General features: G+C 43.4%; 2 protein-coding genes and 1 non-coding gene across 3 annotated transcripts in view; 1 reads left to right on the forward strand and 2 right to left on the reverse strand.

Moving 5' to 3' along the window:
• Positions 1-14,644, reverse strand: part of MATR3 (matrin 3) — a 63,067-nt gene extending 48,423 nt beyond the window's left edge. The window contains exons 1-3 of the mRNA XM_075009661.1: positions 14,526-14,644; positions 13,884-13,961; positions 12,008-12,109 (exon numbers count right to left, since the gene is read on the reverse strand). Coding sequence (XP_074865762.1) covers positions 12,008-12,022 — 15 coding nt within the window. The 5' untranslated portion in view covers positions 12,023-12,109; positions 13,884-13,961; positions 14,526-14,644. The remainder of the gene's footprint in view (positions 1-12,007; positions 12,110-13,883; positions 13,962-14,525) is intronic.
• Positions 1-18,275, forward strand: part of SIL1 (SIL1 nucleotide exchange factor) — a 251,629-nt gene that overhangs the window by 1,142 nt on the left and 232,212 nt on the right. The gene's annotated exons all lie outside the window — the stretch shown is intronic.
• Positions 11,300-11,498, reverse strand: LOC142021417 (small nucleolar RNA SNORA74). Its single transcript, XR_012647683.1, has one exon. It is a non-coding gene; the product is annotated as a small nucleolar RNA SNORA74 (small nucleolar RNA).

Below are 18,275 nucleotides of genomic sequence, written 5' to 3' on the forward strand. Positions count from 1 at the left end.
ACAATTTGAAAAGACAGAATTAGCAGAAAATCCATGCTGACATGTTAAAGATCAGGGAGAGTAATTATAGGAAATGCAAATTTTATAAAGTTCCAGCATTAAATCCTTAAAACATAGACATATAAACATAACCTTGGAATATTTTTAATTTGACTAACTGTATTATGTGCTACATTACTATAGGTAGAGTAGCAAGGAGTAGCCAATATTTCAAAATGGCTCTAGAGGTGATCCTGGCAATTACAGACAGGTAAGTCTAATGTCAGTACCATGCAAATTAGTTGAAGGTATAGTAAAGAATAAAATTCAGATATGTAGATGAACATAATTTGTTCATCGTCATCAATAACTGGGCTCAGGGCCCGTTGGTGTCTGATGCCTCTCTCACTATTTCCTTCCGTCTTTCCCTGTCCAGTGTGGAGTGGCTTAGTTTTTGTAGACTAGCTCTGCACCAATCTACTATATCATCTATCCATTCTCTGTGGGGTCTGCATCTCCTATTCCAACCATCCATTATGCCGAAAACCGGGGTCTTGATTTTTTGTTCATCGTTCATTCTGCAAATATGCCCAAATAGTTGTGGCTTCTGTTTTATAACCTTCTGCAGCAAGTTCTCTTTCGGCTGTATCTTTCTATACAATTCCTCATTTGTGTTCTTGTGCATCCATCCTATTCTCAGAATCTATAACAACTCCTTTTGAACACCAGTATTCTTCTTTTCGAATCTTTCATTATCACACGTCTCACATCCATACAACATGCTGCTGAATACACACGTTTTCAAGACGCCCAGCTTCGTTCTTAAGCTAATTGCTTTGCTTTTCCAGATCTTATCCACCACCTTCAAACTCGCTCTTGCTTTCGCTATTCTAGTCGCTATTTCCTTCTTACAGTCTAGATCATACGTTAAGTTGCTCCCCAGATGTGTGAACTTCTCTACATTTTCTAGTTCAATACCATCGACACTGATCTTCCTTCCTATTTCCTTATCTCCAAATACCATTGTTTTTGTTTTACCGATGTTCACAATCAGTCTGAACCGCTTCCCTTCTTCGTTTAATACCTGCACCGTTCTCGCTAGCTTGTCCTCATCTTCGTCAATGATAACTATATCATCCGCAAACCTCAAGTTGTTAATTCTTTTCCCATGCACAGATACCTCTTCCTTGATCTTGTCCATCACTCTCTCCAGATGTGCGATGAAAATACTTGGCGATATTGGATCTCCTTGTCTCGTACCTCTTACTTGTTTTAAACCAATTTCCCAACTCCCTGCAGAGCCTCACCGCTGCCTCCACATTGTCATTGATATCCTTCAACAACCGTATCAGTCAGCTAGCGACTCCATATGACTCCAACGCCACCCAAGTAACTTTCTGATCTATACTGTCAAATGCCTTTTGAAAATCGACAAAGCAAGTGTATATGTTCTTGTTCTTTCATTGAGCTTTTTCCGCTATCAGTGTTAGCGCCAATATCTGCTGTATGGTACTTCTATCTTTTCTGATCCCCCCTTGTTCGTCTGCTATATGTTCTTCTATCTGCGATCTTAGGCTCTCAGTCAGTATCATTATCAGCACCTTGCCTAGATGACTCGTTAGGGCAATCGTTCTGTAGTTCTTGCACCCCAATGTACTTCCTTTCTTGTGTATTATCACTAGAACAGATCTTGTCGTTCCTTAGGCGCCTTCCCTTCTTTCCGTGCTATATTACATAGTCAGTGTATTTCCTGAACCATGCTTTCCCTGCCATAGTTCATCATCTCTCCTGTGATCTTATAATTTCCAGAGCCCTTGTTGTTCTTTAGTCATTTACTGCTTCATCTACTTCCTCCTTCGAAACATCAGTCTCGATCTCAATGGAGAGATCTCTTTCAGTTCTTCAATCAGTCTCTCTGAGACACTCAGGTCCAATTGTGCTTTGTATAGATCAGTGCAATATCTTGTCCATCGCTGCACAATCTTCTCCCTGTTCATGAGCACTTCTTTGTTCTCATCTTTGATTGCCATCTGCTTTGGTTGCCATTTCCTACGCATATTCCTAATTGTTTTATACACCTCCCTGGTCTTACATTTGCTATAATACCTCTCTGTATCTTCACATTGCTCCTCTAACCATTTCTCCTTATCCTTTCTGGCTGCTTTCCTTACCTCATGGCATTTCACCCGAAATTGCTGTTCTACCATCTCAGAGACATCTCTTCTGATCTTCAACGCTATCTTCTTTTGAACCAACTTCAGTGTCTCCTGGGTAATCCACTTCTTATTGATCTTTTCTTCTTCTAGAACAGTCTGTTCAATTGCCTCTTCTATTGTGATGGCTATCCCTGTGACTCTCTTATCTAGGTCTTTCTCTGTGGCAACGTTCTTAATCTTCTCTTCTAGCACTGCTCTGTATGCATTCCCTGTTTCTTCCTCACATAGTCTCGCCACGTCTCTTATTTTCTTAAACTGTGTCTTACATTTTCTTTTGAGTTTTATCTTGATGTTTGCGATCACTAGACTGTGGTCTGTCTGTATCCACTCCTTGGAAAATTTGGCACTGCTGTACTGATGTTATTCATGTTCTTCTTATCAAAATCGTATCTATCATGTTCTTGGACTTCCTGTATTCGATCACCATGTTCACTTCCTACAGTCCTTTTGTTGGAATCTTGTGTTGCAGATCACCATCTCATGCTCTGTAGCAAACTCTAGTAGTTTCTCACCTCATTCGTTTCTTTCTCCATATCCAGACTTTCCCATGACTCTCTCCCAACCTTCGTTATCTGTTCTAACTTTTGCATTCCAATCTCGTCTGATGATCAACACATCTTTCTTTGGTCTCTCCTCCACCGTCTTTGTCAAGTCTTTATAGAATTGGCCAGTCTCTTCCTCTGTGCTATCCGACGTGTGTGCATACACCTGAACAACTGAGATATTGAACGGTTTTACTTCGAATCTCTCTACCATCATTCTTGCATTCACTGGTTTGTATCCTAATAATGCTCTTCTGTCTGTTTTACTAAGAAGGAATCCAACTCCTGCTTCATGCTTCATTTCGTTTCCTGACCAAATGACTTCGCAACTGCATATCTCTCCTGATCCCATCCAACACATCTCTGCCAGTCTATGTATAACACATCAGTATCTCTCCATCTCCTTGCAGCTCTAAATTTTCCAGTTGCCCACAAGTGTTTGGACATTCCACGTTCCCACAGATAGCATATGTGTTAGCTGTAATTTTCTTTCGGTAGCCAACTTATCGATCCAACCCCAATCGCTCAGTTAGTATCATGGACCTTGTTTATCCAGGCGACGTCTGAGCTGGCATCTTTTATCATTTAGTTGTACTGGCATCAGATTTCATTTGTATTGTTGTTTGACGGTCAACGCATCAATGCACATCTGACCAACCCTCCTGTTTCATCCAGGCTTGGGACTGGCATGGAGCTCATAGAGGCTTCATGGCAGAGTTACATAATTTGGTGGGGAAAAGTAAACATGGTCACCAAGATATTTTGGCATAGGAAAAGGTTCAGAAAAGGACAACAAAAATTATTAGAGGTTTGGAACAGTCCCATATGAAGAAAGATTAAAAAGACTGACTTTTTAGCTTAAGAAAAAAGAAGACTAGTGAGGGATATGATAGAGGTCTATAAAATCATGGCTAGTGTGGAAAAAGCCAATAAGGAAAAGTTATTTATTTGTTCCCATAACATAAGAACTAGGGGTCATCAAATGAAATTAATAGGCAGCAGCTTTAAAAGTAACAAAAGGAAGTTTTTATTCATGCAGAGCATAGTAGGCAAGTGGATCTCATTGCCAGAGGATGTCGTGAAGACCAGGACTTTAACAAGATTCAAAAATGAACTAGAGAAATTCATGTATCTGAGGGGTAGTTGTGTTAGTCTGTATCTGGAAAAACAATGAGAAGCCCTGTGACACCTGATAGACCAACTGATATTTTGGAGCATAAGCTTTCGTGGGAAAAGACCATCTGATGAAGTGGGTCTTTGCAGATGAAAGCTTATGCTCCAAAATATCAGTCTATAAGGTGCCACAGGACTTCTTGTTTTTGTAGATAAATTCATGGAGGTTAGGTCCATGAATGGCTATCAGCCAGGATAGGTAGGAACAGTGTCCCTAGCTTCTGTTTGTCAGAGGTTGGAAATGGATAACTAGAGGGATTACCTGTTCTGTTCACTCCCTATGGGGTATCTAGCATTGGCCATTGTCAGAAGACAAAATATTGGGCTAGATGGACCTTTGGTCTGACCCAGTATGGCAGTTCGTATGATAAGATAAAGCTCTTTTTAAATGAGATGCAGGACAACCTGATCGCTTTTGCCTATTAAAAGTCAAATTGTAGAATCTTCTTGATAAACAACATTTTTATTTGTAAAGCTTCAACAGCAAACTTATTGAATGATAATAAATACCATGATACCTTTTCCAAGCACAAAAGCAAAGGATATTAACCCCACTGTCCTGGCTTTATTCCAGTTTGGATGTTTTCTTCATGTTAGACTGCCTCAGTTATCTCCCAATTTATGGTGGGATTCTTACAGCTGGGCACTGATGCAAGTCTGTGAGCTTTATTGATCACATTGGCACTGCACAGCAATCTATACAGCACTAATATCCTTTTCCCAGCCAGCACCATGCTCAGTGGCAAACCTCCATGGTTTCTCTAGGTGATCTCTTTCTTCATTTCTTCCAAAACCATGGCCAGCAGGACCACAAAAGAGATAAGAACATAAGAATGGCCATACTGGGTCAGACCAAAGGTCCATCCAGCCCAGCATCCCATCTGCCGACGGTGGCCAATGCCAGGTGCCCCAGAGAAGGAGAACAGAAGACAATGATCAAGTGATTTATCTCCTGCCATCCATCTCCTGCCCTTGTTCTGATGGCTAGGGCACCATACTTTATCCCTGGCTAATAGCCATTTATGGACCTAACCTGCAAAAATTTATCAAGCTCCTTTTTTAAACCCTAATAGAGTCCTGGCCTTCACAGCCTCCTCGGGCAAGGAGTTCCACAGGTTGACTGTGCGCTGTGTGAAGAAAAATTTCCTTTTATTAGTTTTGAACCTACTACCCATCAATTTCATTTGGTGTCCCCTAGTTCTTGTATTATGGGAAAAGGTAAATAATTTTTCTATATTCACTTTCTCCACACCATTCATTTTATATACCTCTATCATATCGCCCCTCAATCGCCTCTTTTCCAAACTGAAAAGTCCCAGTCTCTCTAGCCTCTCCCCATATGGGACCCGTTCCAAGCCCCTAATCATCTGAGTCACCTTTTTCTGAACCTTTTCTAATGCCAATATATCTTTTTTGAGGTGAGGAGACCACATCTGCACGCAGTACTCAAGATGTGGGCATACCATAGTTTTATATAGGGGAAGTATGATATCTTTTGTCTTATTATCGATCCCTTTTTTAATAATTCCTAACATCCTATTTGCCTTATTAACTGCCGCTGCACACTGCGTGGATGTCTTCAGAGAACTATCCACTATAACTCCAAGATCCCTTTCCTGATCTGTCGTAGCTAAATTTGACCCCATCATGTAGTACGTGTAATTTGGGTTATTTTTTCCAACATGTATTACCTTACACTTACCCACATTAAATTTCATTTGCCATTTTGCTGCCCAATCACTCAGTTTGCTGAGATCTTTTTGTAGTTCTTCACAATCCCTTTTGGTTTTGACTGTCCTGAACAACTTGGTGTCATCTGCAAACTTTGCCACCTCACTGCTTACCTCATTTTCTAGATCATTGATGAACAAGTTGAACAGGATCGGTCCCAGGACTGACCCCTGGGGAACACCACTAGTTACCCTCCTCCATTGTGAAAATTTACCATTTATTCCCACCCTTTGTTTTCTGTCTTTTAACCAATTCCCGATCCATGAAAGGATCTTTCCTCCTATCCCATGACCACCTAATTTACATAAAAGCCTTTGGTGTGGGACTTAACATACCACGATCTAATCTATTTCTATGTGCACTGAGGACAAAATCTAGTGGATCTGCATAGAGGATAATATCAGAGAGGAAGCTGTGCTAGTCTATACACTATCAAAACAAAAAGCAGTCAAGTAACACTTTAAAGACTAGCAAAGTAGTTTATTGGGTGAGCTTTCGTGGGACAGACCCACTTCTGGCTATGGTCTGAAGAAGTGGGTCTGTCCCACGAAAGCTCACCCAATAAACTATTTTGCTAGTCTTTAAAGTGCTACTTGACTGCTTTTTGTTTTGATAGAGGATATGTGATACTCCTTTTCCTCAGCTTTGTGAAGAGAGAGGCAGAAGGAGCTAAGCATGTTGATCAATTGCTTCTGGGCCTGGAAGAGACCTTGGTCAGTTATGGGAAGCAAGTTGACCAGGGAGAGCTTCACCCACTTTGATAATTAAAGAAAGAGGCAGGATGAGATCACCACTCACTATCAAGCCCTTCCAGGTTTCTGCTAGTCTCACTTCAGGTAACGGCCCTCCCCAGCTTTTTTCTTGCTGCCTCTCTGAGTTAGAATAGCCACATGGCTGGTCCTGTGAGCTCTGTGTTCAGCTGACAGGATAGGAATATTTTACAATTGTATTCAGAGCAGTTTCTCAAAAACCTACCAAGCTGTACTAATTATCTATGCATCACATGCTTCCTTGTGCAATTGTCTTTAGGGCACAGTATAACTATTATGTATTTTTCATGACTTGTCAAACCATACTAATCTATTTAAAGAAGTTAGCACCTGAATAAGTGGACAATTTCTTTTCAATATGAACAACTGGTTTTGGCAGTGAAAATTTCATGTATGTAATTTATAGAATATTGATTCAAAGATCAATTTCCAACTGGATAAGAGAAAGCTGGCATATATGAGTGTTTGTAGGTGTACAGTATTTGAACCGGGGATTTTTAATCAAGTGGAACATCATTTAGTGCTGTAATCCTGAACAGCATAATGTTGTAATTCATTTTTAAATTCCTCTCCCTACCAACACACTTGCACAACGTTATTTCTTCTGCAGCAAATGGTTTTCATCTCAGAACCTCTTCTAGACTGTTTAATTGATACACAGAAGGGAGTATGTATTGCTACATGTGTATCTAAGGTAGGGCAGAAATTATGTAGGGAAGAATTTAGGAAAAGGACATATATCAAGACTAACATTTCCTATATACAAGTTAGTAAAGAGTTCAGATGCCACTCTTGACATTTCACAAATCAGTACTTAGCCACTTAATGTTCATATATGGCATTTTTGAATGGGAAGTTCTAGTTCTTCTAAATGAGATCACTAGAAACTTCAGCCTTCACATCAAACCTCTAGAGGCTTCTAAAGCATGTCAGAGCAACTATAAACCCCATCAATGAGTTCACACAGTGTACTAGCTTGTGCTCATGTTAAAGCCAATGGAAGGGAAAACTGCTAATTTGAATCACCCTCAAGCAGATTTTTTTTAACTACTACTACCAATATATTGTTCTAGATAAGAGGTTCCCAATTTTTCTTATTGTAGTTTGTCCCCCTCCAGATTTATCAGCTGCCTGTGTACCCCTGCCTTTCTCATCACTGATATTGTGTGTAGTGGTCTTAACAATGCCTGTCTTCAGTTGTCTGTCCATATGTCACTGTTCTGCAGAAATATAGGAAGATGCATACAACCTTAAAAAACCCTAAGTGCTAAATTCAGTTAGATTAGATCATTTCTAGGTAACTCAACACAGCTGAAGGTTGTATGCATGTGTTCTCATTGTAACATCCAAAAGTTAATTAACTATCATATTTTATATAACAAACTCCCAGAATTTAAAGATTTGTCTGAATAGATTATGAAAATGAAATAAATAATAAAATCCATCATTAAACATTTTTCCATCTACCCCACCCCCTGCTCCAGTGTCTCAGAACAGAATAGTTTTCTGTTTGTTTCACTTTATTTTATGCACTTGACCAAACTCTCTGCATAGTTTGTTTCCCTAATGGCCAAGAAGCAGAACCCCAGAGAACAGGAGAAAATACTTAGGAAGGAAGATCTTTGAAAGACAGACTGTCTCCTTGTGTGTGCTGTCTATAAGTACCTTCTGACACACCCACAAAATTCTTCACTAGCATTAACCTCACGATAAACATGAGGTCAGAGTATATGATTTAATGATCCTGTTTTATAATTTATATATATGTATCTACCACAGAGCTTAAGATGAAGACACTAATGTACTGGGTAGTTAAGTGACTTACACAAAGTCAAAATTATGAGCAGAGAAAGTGTTCCAAGGATTGCTTCCTTCCAGGAAATGCATTAAAAAGCTTGTCACCCACACAGACCAGGTACTCTGGCAGGGGGAAGAGAGAGTGGATTCCAGCACCTTTCCCCTGCCCACTCCAGAAACAGAGGCAATGGGAAGTGAGAGAAGGACTGCTGCTGGATCCAGACCATGACCCAGTGAGAGCTTTGGGTAGGTTCCCTACCTGCCCCACCCCTGCACACCACTCAGAGCAGCTGGCTGCAGGGTCCTGTGCATCTGAGCACCGGGGTGAGGAGGAGGCAGCTTTGCATGCTGCCCCCAGCACAATCTCACAGCTCCCACTGCCCGGAAACCATTTGCAGAGCAGTTAGTGCATGAAGCTCTCCCAGCTGCCTGAGCTCACTGGCCTTAGAGCAGCACATTGCCCCTGCAGCTGTCTGCTCCAATTGGCATTTAGGGGCTGCAGCAGGCAGGGAGCCTGCCCAAGGGAGCTGTTGGGCTGCTGGCTGGGAGTTGTATAGATAAGCACCTCCCAGCCAGAGCCTACATCTAGCACGCCAGCCTTTTCTACCACGACCCTGCACCCCTGGCCCATGTACCCAAATCCTCTTCACTTCCACTCCTGCATCTATACCCCCTCCCAGACCCTGCACCCCACTCTTCTGCCCCAGGTCACAACCCAAATCCTTGCACCCTTGGCCTAGGTCACAATCCCTTCCCAGACTCTGCACCCACTTTTACACCCATCCTCCAGGTCAGAATCCTCTCCTGCACCCCAGCCCCTTCCAGAGCCAGCTCCCCAAACCCTTTCCCCAGGTCAACCCCACCCAGATTCTGCAGCCCCACCTACAGTCCTCCTCTTGGTCAGAATCTTCTCCTGCTCTTATACCCCTTCCTGCAGCCCAATCCCTAGCCCCAGGTCACAATGCTTCACCCAAACTCCTTCACCCAAAACTCCCTCAGACTTCTCACCGCTCCTGTACTCCAATCCCATACCCCAAGCTCCATCCCAGACCCCACACCACCTCCATTAATATCATGTAAGAGTGTGGCCCTTGACTACTTACTAAACTGTTGGGAGTGCCACGTGCCGCATCAACAATTACTGCCTACCCTTGCAGTACAGAATGGATTACCAGTATGCTCCTTAAGCCCTATGAAACAGAAAGTCCTGACACTTCCTCAGACTAGGGGCAGATTTTAAGGAATCCCACTGGGTACACCACCAGAGACCATCCCCCTCACTCCCACACAACATAGTGTCCTCATCACTAACCACAGACAGGCAGAAATGGTCAGTGGCTTACGGTGCAGCCAAACAATGGACTTTCAGAGTTAAAGGACTCATTTGAACAAGATGAGCAGGCAGAGTTAAACATAAATAACTGGAACACCCAAAAACACAGGCAAGTCCGGTATATACTTTTTAATAAAATTTTAATAAAAAGGGCAAAAGGAAACCAACAATCCATTACATCCTTTTCCAAGCCTTTCATGTTTTATTTTCTAGACTCCTACTCTGCAAACACTTCAGCACAGGAATAGTTCTATTATTGGGGTGAAAGTAACAAATTTCTTATAAGTACTGTCCTATTGCAACCCTGGAGGATGTCAGGGTAAATGCAGCTTTGAGTTTCTTACAGGTACTGTCATATTGTAACCCTTGCTTCCCACCTCCACTCATAGACGCAACTTCATGGATCCCCCTATGCATGATTTTGATACTTGACTTTATATTTCTGGTCCATCACATCTGATAAAATGGGTTTTACCCACAAAGCTTATTCCCTAATAAATCCATTAGTCTCCAGGGCGCTACAATACTCATCCTTTTTACAGATACAGACTAACACAGCTATCCCTCTAAGACCAAAGGAAATGTAACTAGCTTCATAATTCCATCTATACTGACTATACTGACATCAAGTTTCCAGGGAGAGCAGTTGATTCATCAAGTACAGTAATTCTTGACTTATTCTTGATGATTTTTAGACAATATTTTTTTCATTTCAGTGCATATGATTAGGTGTCCAGAAACTATTGTACTCTATAATAAACGCCCCATTTCAATTACACTGATTTGCTGTTACTCAGTGAGGCTCTTGTGGTTGCTGAGTGGTTGATTTGTTTTGGCAGTATAGTATGCTATATGGAATACGTGAGCAGTCCTTTCAAATGCCAATTTTTCACTTTGAGCAATCAGATTAAGAAGTGTTTAATTTTTAGCCACAGCTTGAATTTTTCAGTCTACATGCAAGCTGCAGATTTCTTATGTTCACTTATATTTTTGCAAGGGGAGGACCACTCTGGCTCTTCAGTCTTTCTGTAGGAGTGTGGGAGGCAGCTCAGCATCAGGGTGCTGGAGTTAGCACAAGGCAGGGGTTGAGGGATACAGGAAGCTCAGGGTGAAAGGAGAAGCAGGAGTCCGGGCTGAGGTGGTAGGGTCTGTGACTGGGTACCCTTACCTGGCCACAACAGAGCTGTGGGCTGTCTGAGTGAGGACAGTGCTGCACCCAGTAGCAGTGAGAGACACTCCTGGCTTCTCCCCAGGGACTGCTGGCAACAGCACAAACCATGGACAGCAAGCAAACTGCCTGTGCATGGCTGCTCACCAGCCTGCAGCAGCAGGAGCCTGGCTGGCTCTTGCCAAGTGGCACAACAGGGTGCACCCCCTTACTTTCAGCTCTGCCCATTACTCACATGCCCACTACCACCTCTCTAAATATCTTGGCTGTCACTCTTTAAAGCAACAGCAAGGGTTCCTTTCCTTTCTCTTCAGGCAATTACTGCTGCCCCCAGCTGGCCTCATTTCTGCCATGATCAGTCTGAGAAAGCTTTTATCTGTAATTAGAAAAAAGTCAGCCAGTAGAGCCCTAAAGATCCATATTTTACAGGAAAAGGAGAATTGGAGTGGGGATTGTCGTCATCATTTCTACATGATCATCATCATGACTGGCCAATTAATGACATCATGCCTTATTTTCACAAGGGTGGACAGAGGAAAAAAAAATCATTTGCAGCCACGTTTTATGCTACAGTAAAGCAGTGAAATGATTGTGTTTGCATCCAGTCTAGGACTAACTCTACAGAGAGTTATTCCACTCTCAAGGATGCAATGTGCTGTCAAAACCTGGCAGTGGTGTGCACTAGAACAGTACAAGCCATACCAGGTAACTATGATGGCACATTTCTCTCCCAGCAGTGTAACACTAGCACAGGCACAGAACTGCACTGGGCAGCTGACAACTGTTGGATACAAACAGATCTCCCATGCTTTGGAAATTGTGTAAAAGCAGTATCTCTAAACAGGCATCCCTTGAAGTTACACATATCTCTTATCCCCTTACGTGCATTCTGCCTTACTGAAAAGCCATTCCTCTAGGCATCTGCTACAAGCCAGGCTCACCTAGAGAGCCTTTATAGCACTTCCAGCTTGGAAGTTGTATTCTGGTAAGTATGGATGGTTACCCCATTCAAATACCAGCAAAGGCTGAGTATTCTCAATACAACAGATCAAACATTCAATTTGCCCTCATTGTTTGTGGCTCATAGAGGGATTTACTTCAGGAAGTTTCAGGTTTCTCCTCTCTCCAGACCCTACAGATTGCTTCACATCTGCAGATCTCAGCACAAAGGAAACCTTTCCTAAGGATGAAGGTGAGATGAGAAGAACAGCTTTCTTAAGATAAACCCTCATGCGCTTCTTTGGCTGTGCCCACATTTTGTAACACTCTGTCTTTAATACCCAATAAGGAAGAGTTACCTGTGAAGGCTTCATTCTGCAGAAAGCTCTTTGCTTCCCTGAGACTCTTGGTTTACATTGTTCCTTTTATGGATGCATGAGATGGAGACCAGTTATGACAACCTAAACAAATAAAGAGACATAACAAACACAACACACATCTTGAGTTTTAAGATACCTTTTAAACTTGAACTAATAAACACTGAACAGCTGGGATCTGAATTGTACACAAATATAAGGCTTGCTCATGTGAACATTACAAAGAATTCTATTAAAAAACAGGGTTTGTAGACCAAATATTCTTTGATCTCTTTGCCTCAATGTAATTATTAAATGGAGTTTCCCCCACACAGGTAGATGCTTCATACAATAATTCATAGAAATGCATAGTCCTGTATATTTAATTAGTCCTGTATTATCCACTGTTCTTCAGCTGGCATTCAGATTATACAGTTACATGACTTAGTGTGGCCAACAGGTGGACTCAACCTGCAACCATTAGAATTAACTGCGTGATCCTCTACAGTTTAAGCTAAAAGCCAACTTCTTTTCAGCTAAGGCTGTAGAGACTCATTCTTTTTGTAAATGGTCCAAGTGCCACTGCATAGGACAGTGAACCACACAAGGTGTGTGGGTTACATTAGCTTTTGTTTTAAAAGAATATTTTCTGTTCTTTAAATATGGAAATTATATGCGTTTCCTTTTAAAGAGAAAATAAGCAATCTTTAGAAAGGACAAACCAGTCACACTGGGCTAACAGTCACACTATACATTCTTGTTCTGTCAATCAAAGCTTATTTCACAAGCTCAATGTGCAGAAGGAAGTTCATTGGCTCCATGGAATTGCTGTGAGGGCTTTGAAATAAAACAGGAACAAAGAAATTCCTGATACTCCTCCATGCTAAAAAGGGCAAGCTGGCCATACAGTTTGTAAAATCATAATCTCTTCAAAGCCAACCTCTGTCATGTCTACAAGTATTAGCACATGGATGGCTCTGTCTAAACAAGAGTTGAGACTGGTGTTTCTAAGCTATTTTATTATCTCCTTCTCCTTGCCACCCACTTAGCAGAATCCATGTTACTACTGGTTGTAGCCAAACACCTAGACTGTAAGCTAGCTGGGGCAGGAACTACATTTATCTCTTATCTGAACAGTGCCAGCACAATGGAGCTTTGATTCTTGACTGAAATTCTTTGGTCTGATCATTATACAAATATGTAAGTTACAGTTCTGAGTTAGGAATCCAGCAGGTCCCTTTTACACCCAAAAAAGTTCACAGTCAAGGCATTTGCATGCCCAAGTTAGCCATACCAGAATGTTTTAGAAGAAAAAGGATCCAGAAGATCCTTTAGTGGGGTTTGAGGGAGTAAGGTATGTGTGGGCAATTACTAATTCAAGTTTATTAGCAGCCAGATGACTTAATACCACTGCCCTGATATTAACCCATTATCAGCCAAAATTATAATTTTCCCGGCCTAGATTTTATGAACAAATGATCTGCTAGCTGAGTAGCACCACCACAGGTGTAAAGTGAACCTGAATAACTGACCACCACTGCTTGAGCGCCTCCTGGCACTGCCCCTGGGCTTGCCTCCATGCTGCAGTGATCTATCTACCAGTCATCAAATTGGTGTCCTGTCAACTCCAGTACTCCTTCAGGACAAAAGAAGTAGCCAGAGTCAATGAGAAAGCAGCCCCTATGACTTTACCAAGTGGAAGCTACTGTGGTAAGTCAACTTCATCTATGCTATTTACGAAGGGCAGAAGCATGGGGGGAGTAGTGTAGACAAGCCCTCTGAAGCATGCTACTGGGCTGCAAGCTCTAGAAAAGTAAGTCATTAAACAGTATTTTTCATAAGACTATATGCTATTAAAAACATTTTTGCCAACACTGACCTCTCAGAAGCAGGTTTTTGCTTCTTCCTGCTTTTCCATGCTTGTTTTTCTTGCATTCTTCAGATTTCAGTCTCTTCCCTGTTAATAAAAAGGCCCACCAACGTAAATATCTCCAACCCTTTTCCTTTCAGCAGTGCTGACTTAAGCCCACAGAGATATTTTCAACCTAAACAGGGCCCGTTCCCTTACCAGGCCTCTGAGCGTGCACAAAAAGGTCAGAGTTTAGGTGTGCAGCTAACTCAAGTGAGATTTGCAATGAAGCGCCCCCAAAGTAATCCTCCCACCAGCGAAAGGGGCCTGGACGACCTGTTTCTGGTAATGCTCCACGAAGATGAACCGAGCACCGCGTGTGTTTGGCCAAGCAGTTTATCAGCCAGGGCCCTGGTGAGAGCTTCTAGAGACCTGGGTTTAGAGACCAGCTAAGGTTCCTCCACCTGGGAAGTGCTCCTGGGGGCAGGGGGTGTCTCACACTTATTCCCAAGGGGCTCGCTGCGGTCGGAGGGGCCTGGGCCCGCGGCTCTCAGCCGCACGTGCTGCCCCGCAGGGAGCAGGGCTAGGAGCCTATCCTTGCCCCGCTGGGGGCTCCGCACCCCGCTTCTCAGCCCCACCTCCGCCCGCACCCCATAGCTGGGGGTCACGTACCCGGCCTGTCCCCACGTGGCGGCGGCTCCGGTCCCGGCCGAACAGCACAGCTATGCCAGCGGCAGGCGCGGGAGGAAAGGAAGGAGGCGCAGCCCGGCCGCGGGAGCACGGTGCGTAGAGCCCGCCCAGCGCCTGCTGCTGCCCGCCCCTGACTCCGCCCGAGCCAGAGCCGCAGGCAGGGGTGGCGCCCGCTGCAGCACGTGGCACTGGGACAGTGCTGATCTGTGCGGTGCTGAGCCTTGGGGTGCTCGGGCCCTCGGGAGGATAAGTGATAGGGTTTGGGATGCTCAGGGCCCTGGGGAGCCTAGGTGCTGGGGCTCGGGGTGCTCAGAGCGACGATAGGGTCCTGGGCTGGGTGGTGCTCGGGTTTGGGGTGCTCAGGGCCCTGCGCAGTGTAGGCGCGGGGGCTTGGGTTGCTCGGGGTGCTGGGACCCTGAGTGCTCAGGGCAGTTGCACTCAGGTTGCAGAGGCCCTGGGGAAGGGGAGCCCTGTAGCTCAGGGGTGACAAGGTTTGTGGCTGTGGGGTTATGTAACAATAGGGACTGGAGGGTGGCTGTGGATTCATGCTGTACGTTTGTTGGCTCAAGAATGAGGTCACACATAGCTCCCTCCTGCCCTGTGCTAGACTGGGCCAGCTGCCTCTCATTCAGCATCCCCTGGTCCTGGCACAAATGGTGACACACATCCTTCTCCTCTAGCTCTGGGGAGATTTGGGTCTATAGGTTACAGCCATTGTTCCCTCAGAATACATTTTGTGGTGTGCACCACCAATCAAAACACATGATGCCTGCTGTGGGTGCTCTGTTAATCAGATGGGCAGCACCTGAATTTCTCACTTTAGTTGGAGTGCTGGTTGATCCTCTCTTCTGACAAACAGGCTGTTCCTTGTACGAACTAGAAAAAAGGTCTGTAAACTCCTCAGTCCCTGGTCAGCCCCTTACATACCACAGTGATAGGCACTTTTGTAAAACCTAACCTAACCTAATCTAACCGAACTGAGTAGTGTCTCAGAATCATGATAAATCAAGGAATTAAAAGCTATGCGATTTTAATCCCTTTCCTTTGTGGCCCTGTATCTGCCAACTTTTTGTTGATCTCCAACAGTGTTTGTGTTCTTGCCTGCCAATATAAAAGCTGGTTGTTTTCTCTTTATTTCACTGAATACTCTTTGGGGGATATTTTATTGACGATCTGGAAGTGTAAACCAGAACAACAGTAGCATGTGTGCTGAGTTCCCCAAATAAAAGGGCACTGCTCTATTCAGTAGCTGAAAGCTCCCAAGAAACAAGAAGAGTTAAATCACAGTTGAAGAGCAGGAGTAGTCAAGTGGTTTGAACTATAGGGAATCAGGACTGCTAGTTCCTTTCCCAGCCTTGTAATTGAATTGTAGCATGGTTGGGAGAATTCAGCTCATGGGAATAAGGGGACTTCGAAGTAGGCCGGGTCCTTTCGAAAAGGAGCCCCGTCGAGCATGCTAATGAAGCGCGGAATATGCATTTCAGCGTTTCATTAGTAAGCTTCGAAATGGCCATTTGCGTGGCCATTTCGAAGTTTGGGGCACGTGTAGACACAGCCAAGGAGGGGGAAAGGAGGAAGACAAATAGTTTCTGCAGGTGTCTGTTAAGTGGGCTTCTTGGAATCACTCCAAATATCAAAGGTGGGGAAACTGTCCTTGTAATGCATAAGGTAATTGATATCTTGAAGTCCCAAGTGATAAGTGTCAAATTTGAAAATGAACTCCAATTCAGAGGCTTGCCTTTGTAATCTGATGTTAAAGTCTCTTTGTTTTAGAATGCACATTTTAAAGTTTTAGGTGCTATGACCTGTTAAATTGAAATGCTTACTGACAGGTGTATGTGTATGCGGATTCCTAATGTCTGCTTTGTGACCATTCATTCTTCGGTGAAGTGATTGTCCAGTTTTTCCAATATACATAGCAGAGGGGCATTGCTGGCACAAGATGTCACATATAACATTAGTGGAGGTTTAGGGATATAGCCCCTGATCATGTAACTGATGTGGTTAGGTCTAGTGATGGTGTCTCCAGTGTAAATATGTGGACAGAGTTGGCAACGGGGTTTGTTACAAGGAAATGTTCCACGATTAGTATTTCTGCGGTGTGGCATGTGGTTGCTAGTGAGAATTTTCCTGAGGTTAGGCAGTTGTCTGTAGGAAAGGGCAGGTCTGTTTCCCAGGGCCTCTGAGAGTTCAGTATCATGTTGCAGAATAGGTTGTAAGATGGTCAATAATGCATTGGAGAGGTTTGAGTTATCAGGATTTTTCAGATCTGAAGAAACAAGTTTGTCCCACAAAAGCTCATCACTTAATAAATTATATTGTTAGTCTTTAAAGTGCTACAGGACTGCTTTGTTTGTTTTGTGAAGATACAGGCTAACACGGCTGCCTCTGAAACTATTCACCATGGTTGGGAGAAAATCATTTAAATTAGTTTTAAGCATATGCAAAATGAATATATTTCATCACAAGCATCATGGGAGGCTTTATGGTTTCGCTCATTCACTCACTATTACTACTCATGATGATCGCCCCCGCACCTGGTTTGCTTTAGGGAATTAAGCTCTTTTGTTCACAGATCAGATCGGCAGCAATCCATAGATGCATCTACTCCCAATAACAATTTTAATTTACAGCTTGCCTGGATAGTTTTGTCAGTGTAAATGCAAAAGAAAACCCTCTCTTTGTGTGTCCTCCTAGCAATTTCCTAGTGTGTAGTGAGTTTTTATCAGTTCCCTAATACTGTCAGATATCCGCATTTTAAAATGTAGAACTTGGTTTAGGCTGTAAAGAATTTGTGGTGCCATCTAGTGGTAAATGGAGATTTATGTATTTCAAGAAACTGGCAAAATGTCCAAGAAACTGAATTTATCAGTGTCTTTAAGGACTGGTTTCAACAGGCTTCATTGGTTTCCCTCCAGGTCAGTGAAAATAATTTTTAAAATAATGACACTGTGATGCTTTGGGGTTTCAGCAAGAGCCTCAAGGAGTTCTTTAATTAATTATCTGCCCAGGTGGCTGGCAGCCCCACTGCCCCCCCCCCACCTGAAATTTATGCCCCTGCCTAGGAGGAAAGGTTAAAAAACTGAGTGTGTTTGGTTTTGAGAAAATAAGGAGGAGACAGACCCCTGATAGCCACAGTCTCTTCAGTTATGTTAAGGGCTGGTATAAAGAGAACTGGGACCAATTGTTTTCCATGTCCACTGAAAGTAGAAAAAGAAATAAGCAACTTAATCTACAGTAAGGGAGATTTAGGTTAGATATTAAAAACTGTCCAACTTTCTAAGTATCAGGCTAAGTTAGTGGAATAGGATTTTAAGGGAAATTATGGAATCCCCATCATTGGAGGTTTTTAAGAACAGAGTTGACAGAAACTTGTCAGGGATAGTCTAGCTTTTCTTGGTCCTGCCTCAGTATTGGGTGAGGACTAGGGATGTAACTATTAGTCAAAACAGTTATTTTAATTGTTTAACTAATTAACCATTAAGCATAGGTGGGCCAGTGCAGGACAGCCCAGGCTGTGGCCTACTGGGTCTGTGACACAAGCATGGCGGGGGTTGTTCCAGCCTAGTCTGTCAACTGCAGATGGGGCCAAGGCTGTTCCAGTGCAGCTGGGGCTGGGATGCCGCCTACGTGCCGGGGCTACTTCAGCACAGCCAGGTTCCTGCCTGACCACGGGGGCTGCTCTGGCAGGGTAGGGGTCTTGCCTGTCCACTTAGGCCAATCTGGTGCAGC

The sequence above is a fragment of the Carettochelys insculpta genome, chromosome 15, assembly GCF_033958435.1.
Source record: "Carettochelys insculpta isolate YL-2023 chromosome 15, ASM3395843v1, whole genome shotgun sequence".
NCBI lineage: Eukaryota > Metazoa > Chordata > Testudines > Carettochelyidae > Carettochelys > Carettochelys insculpta.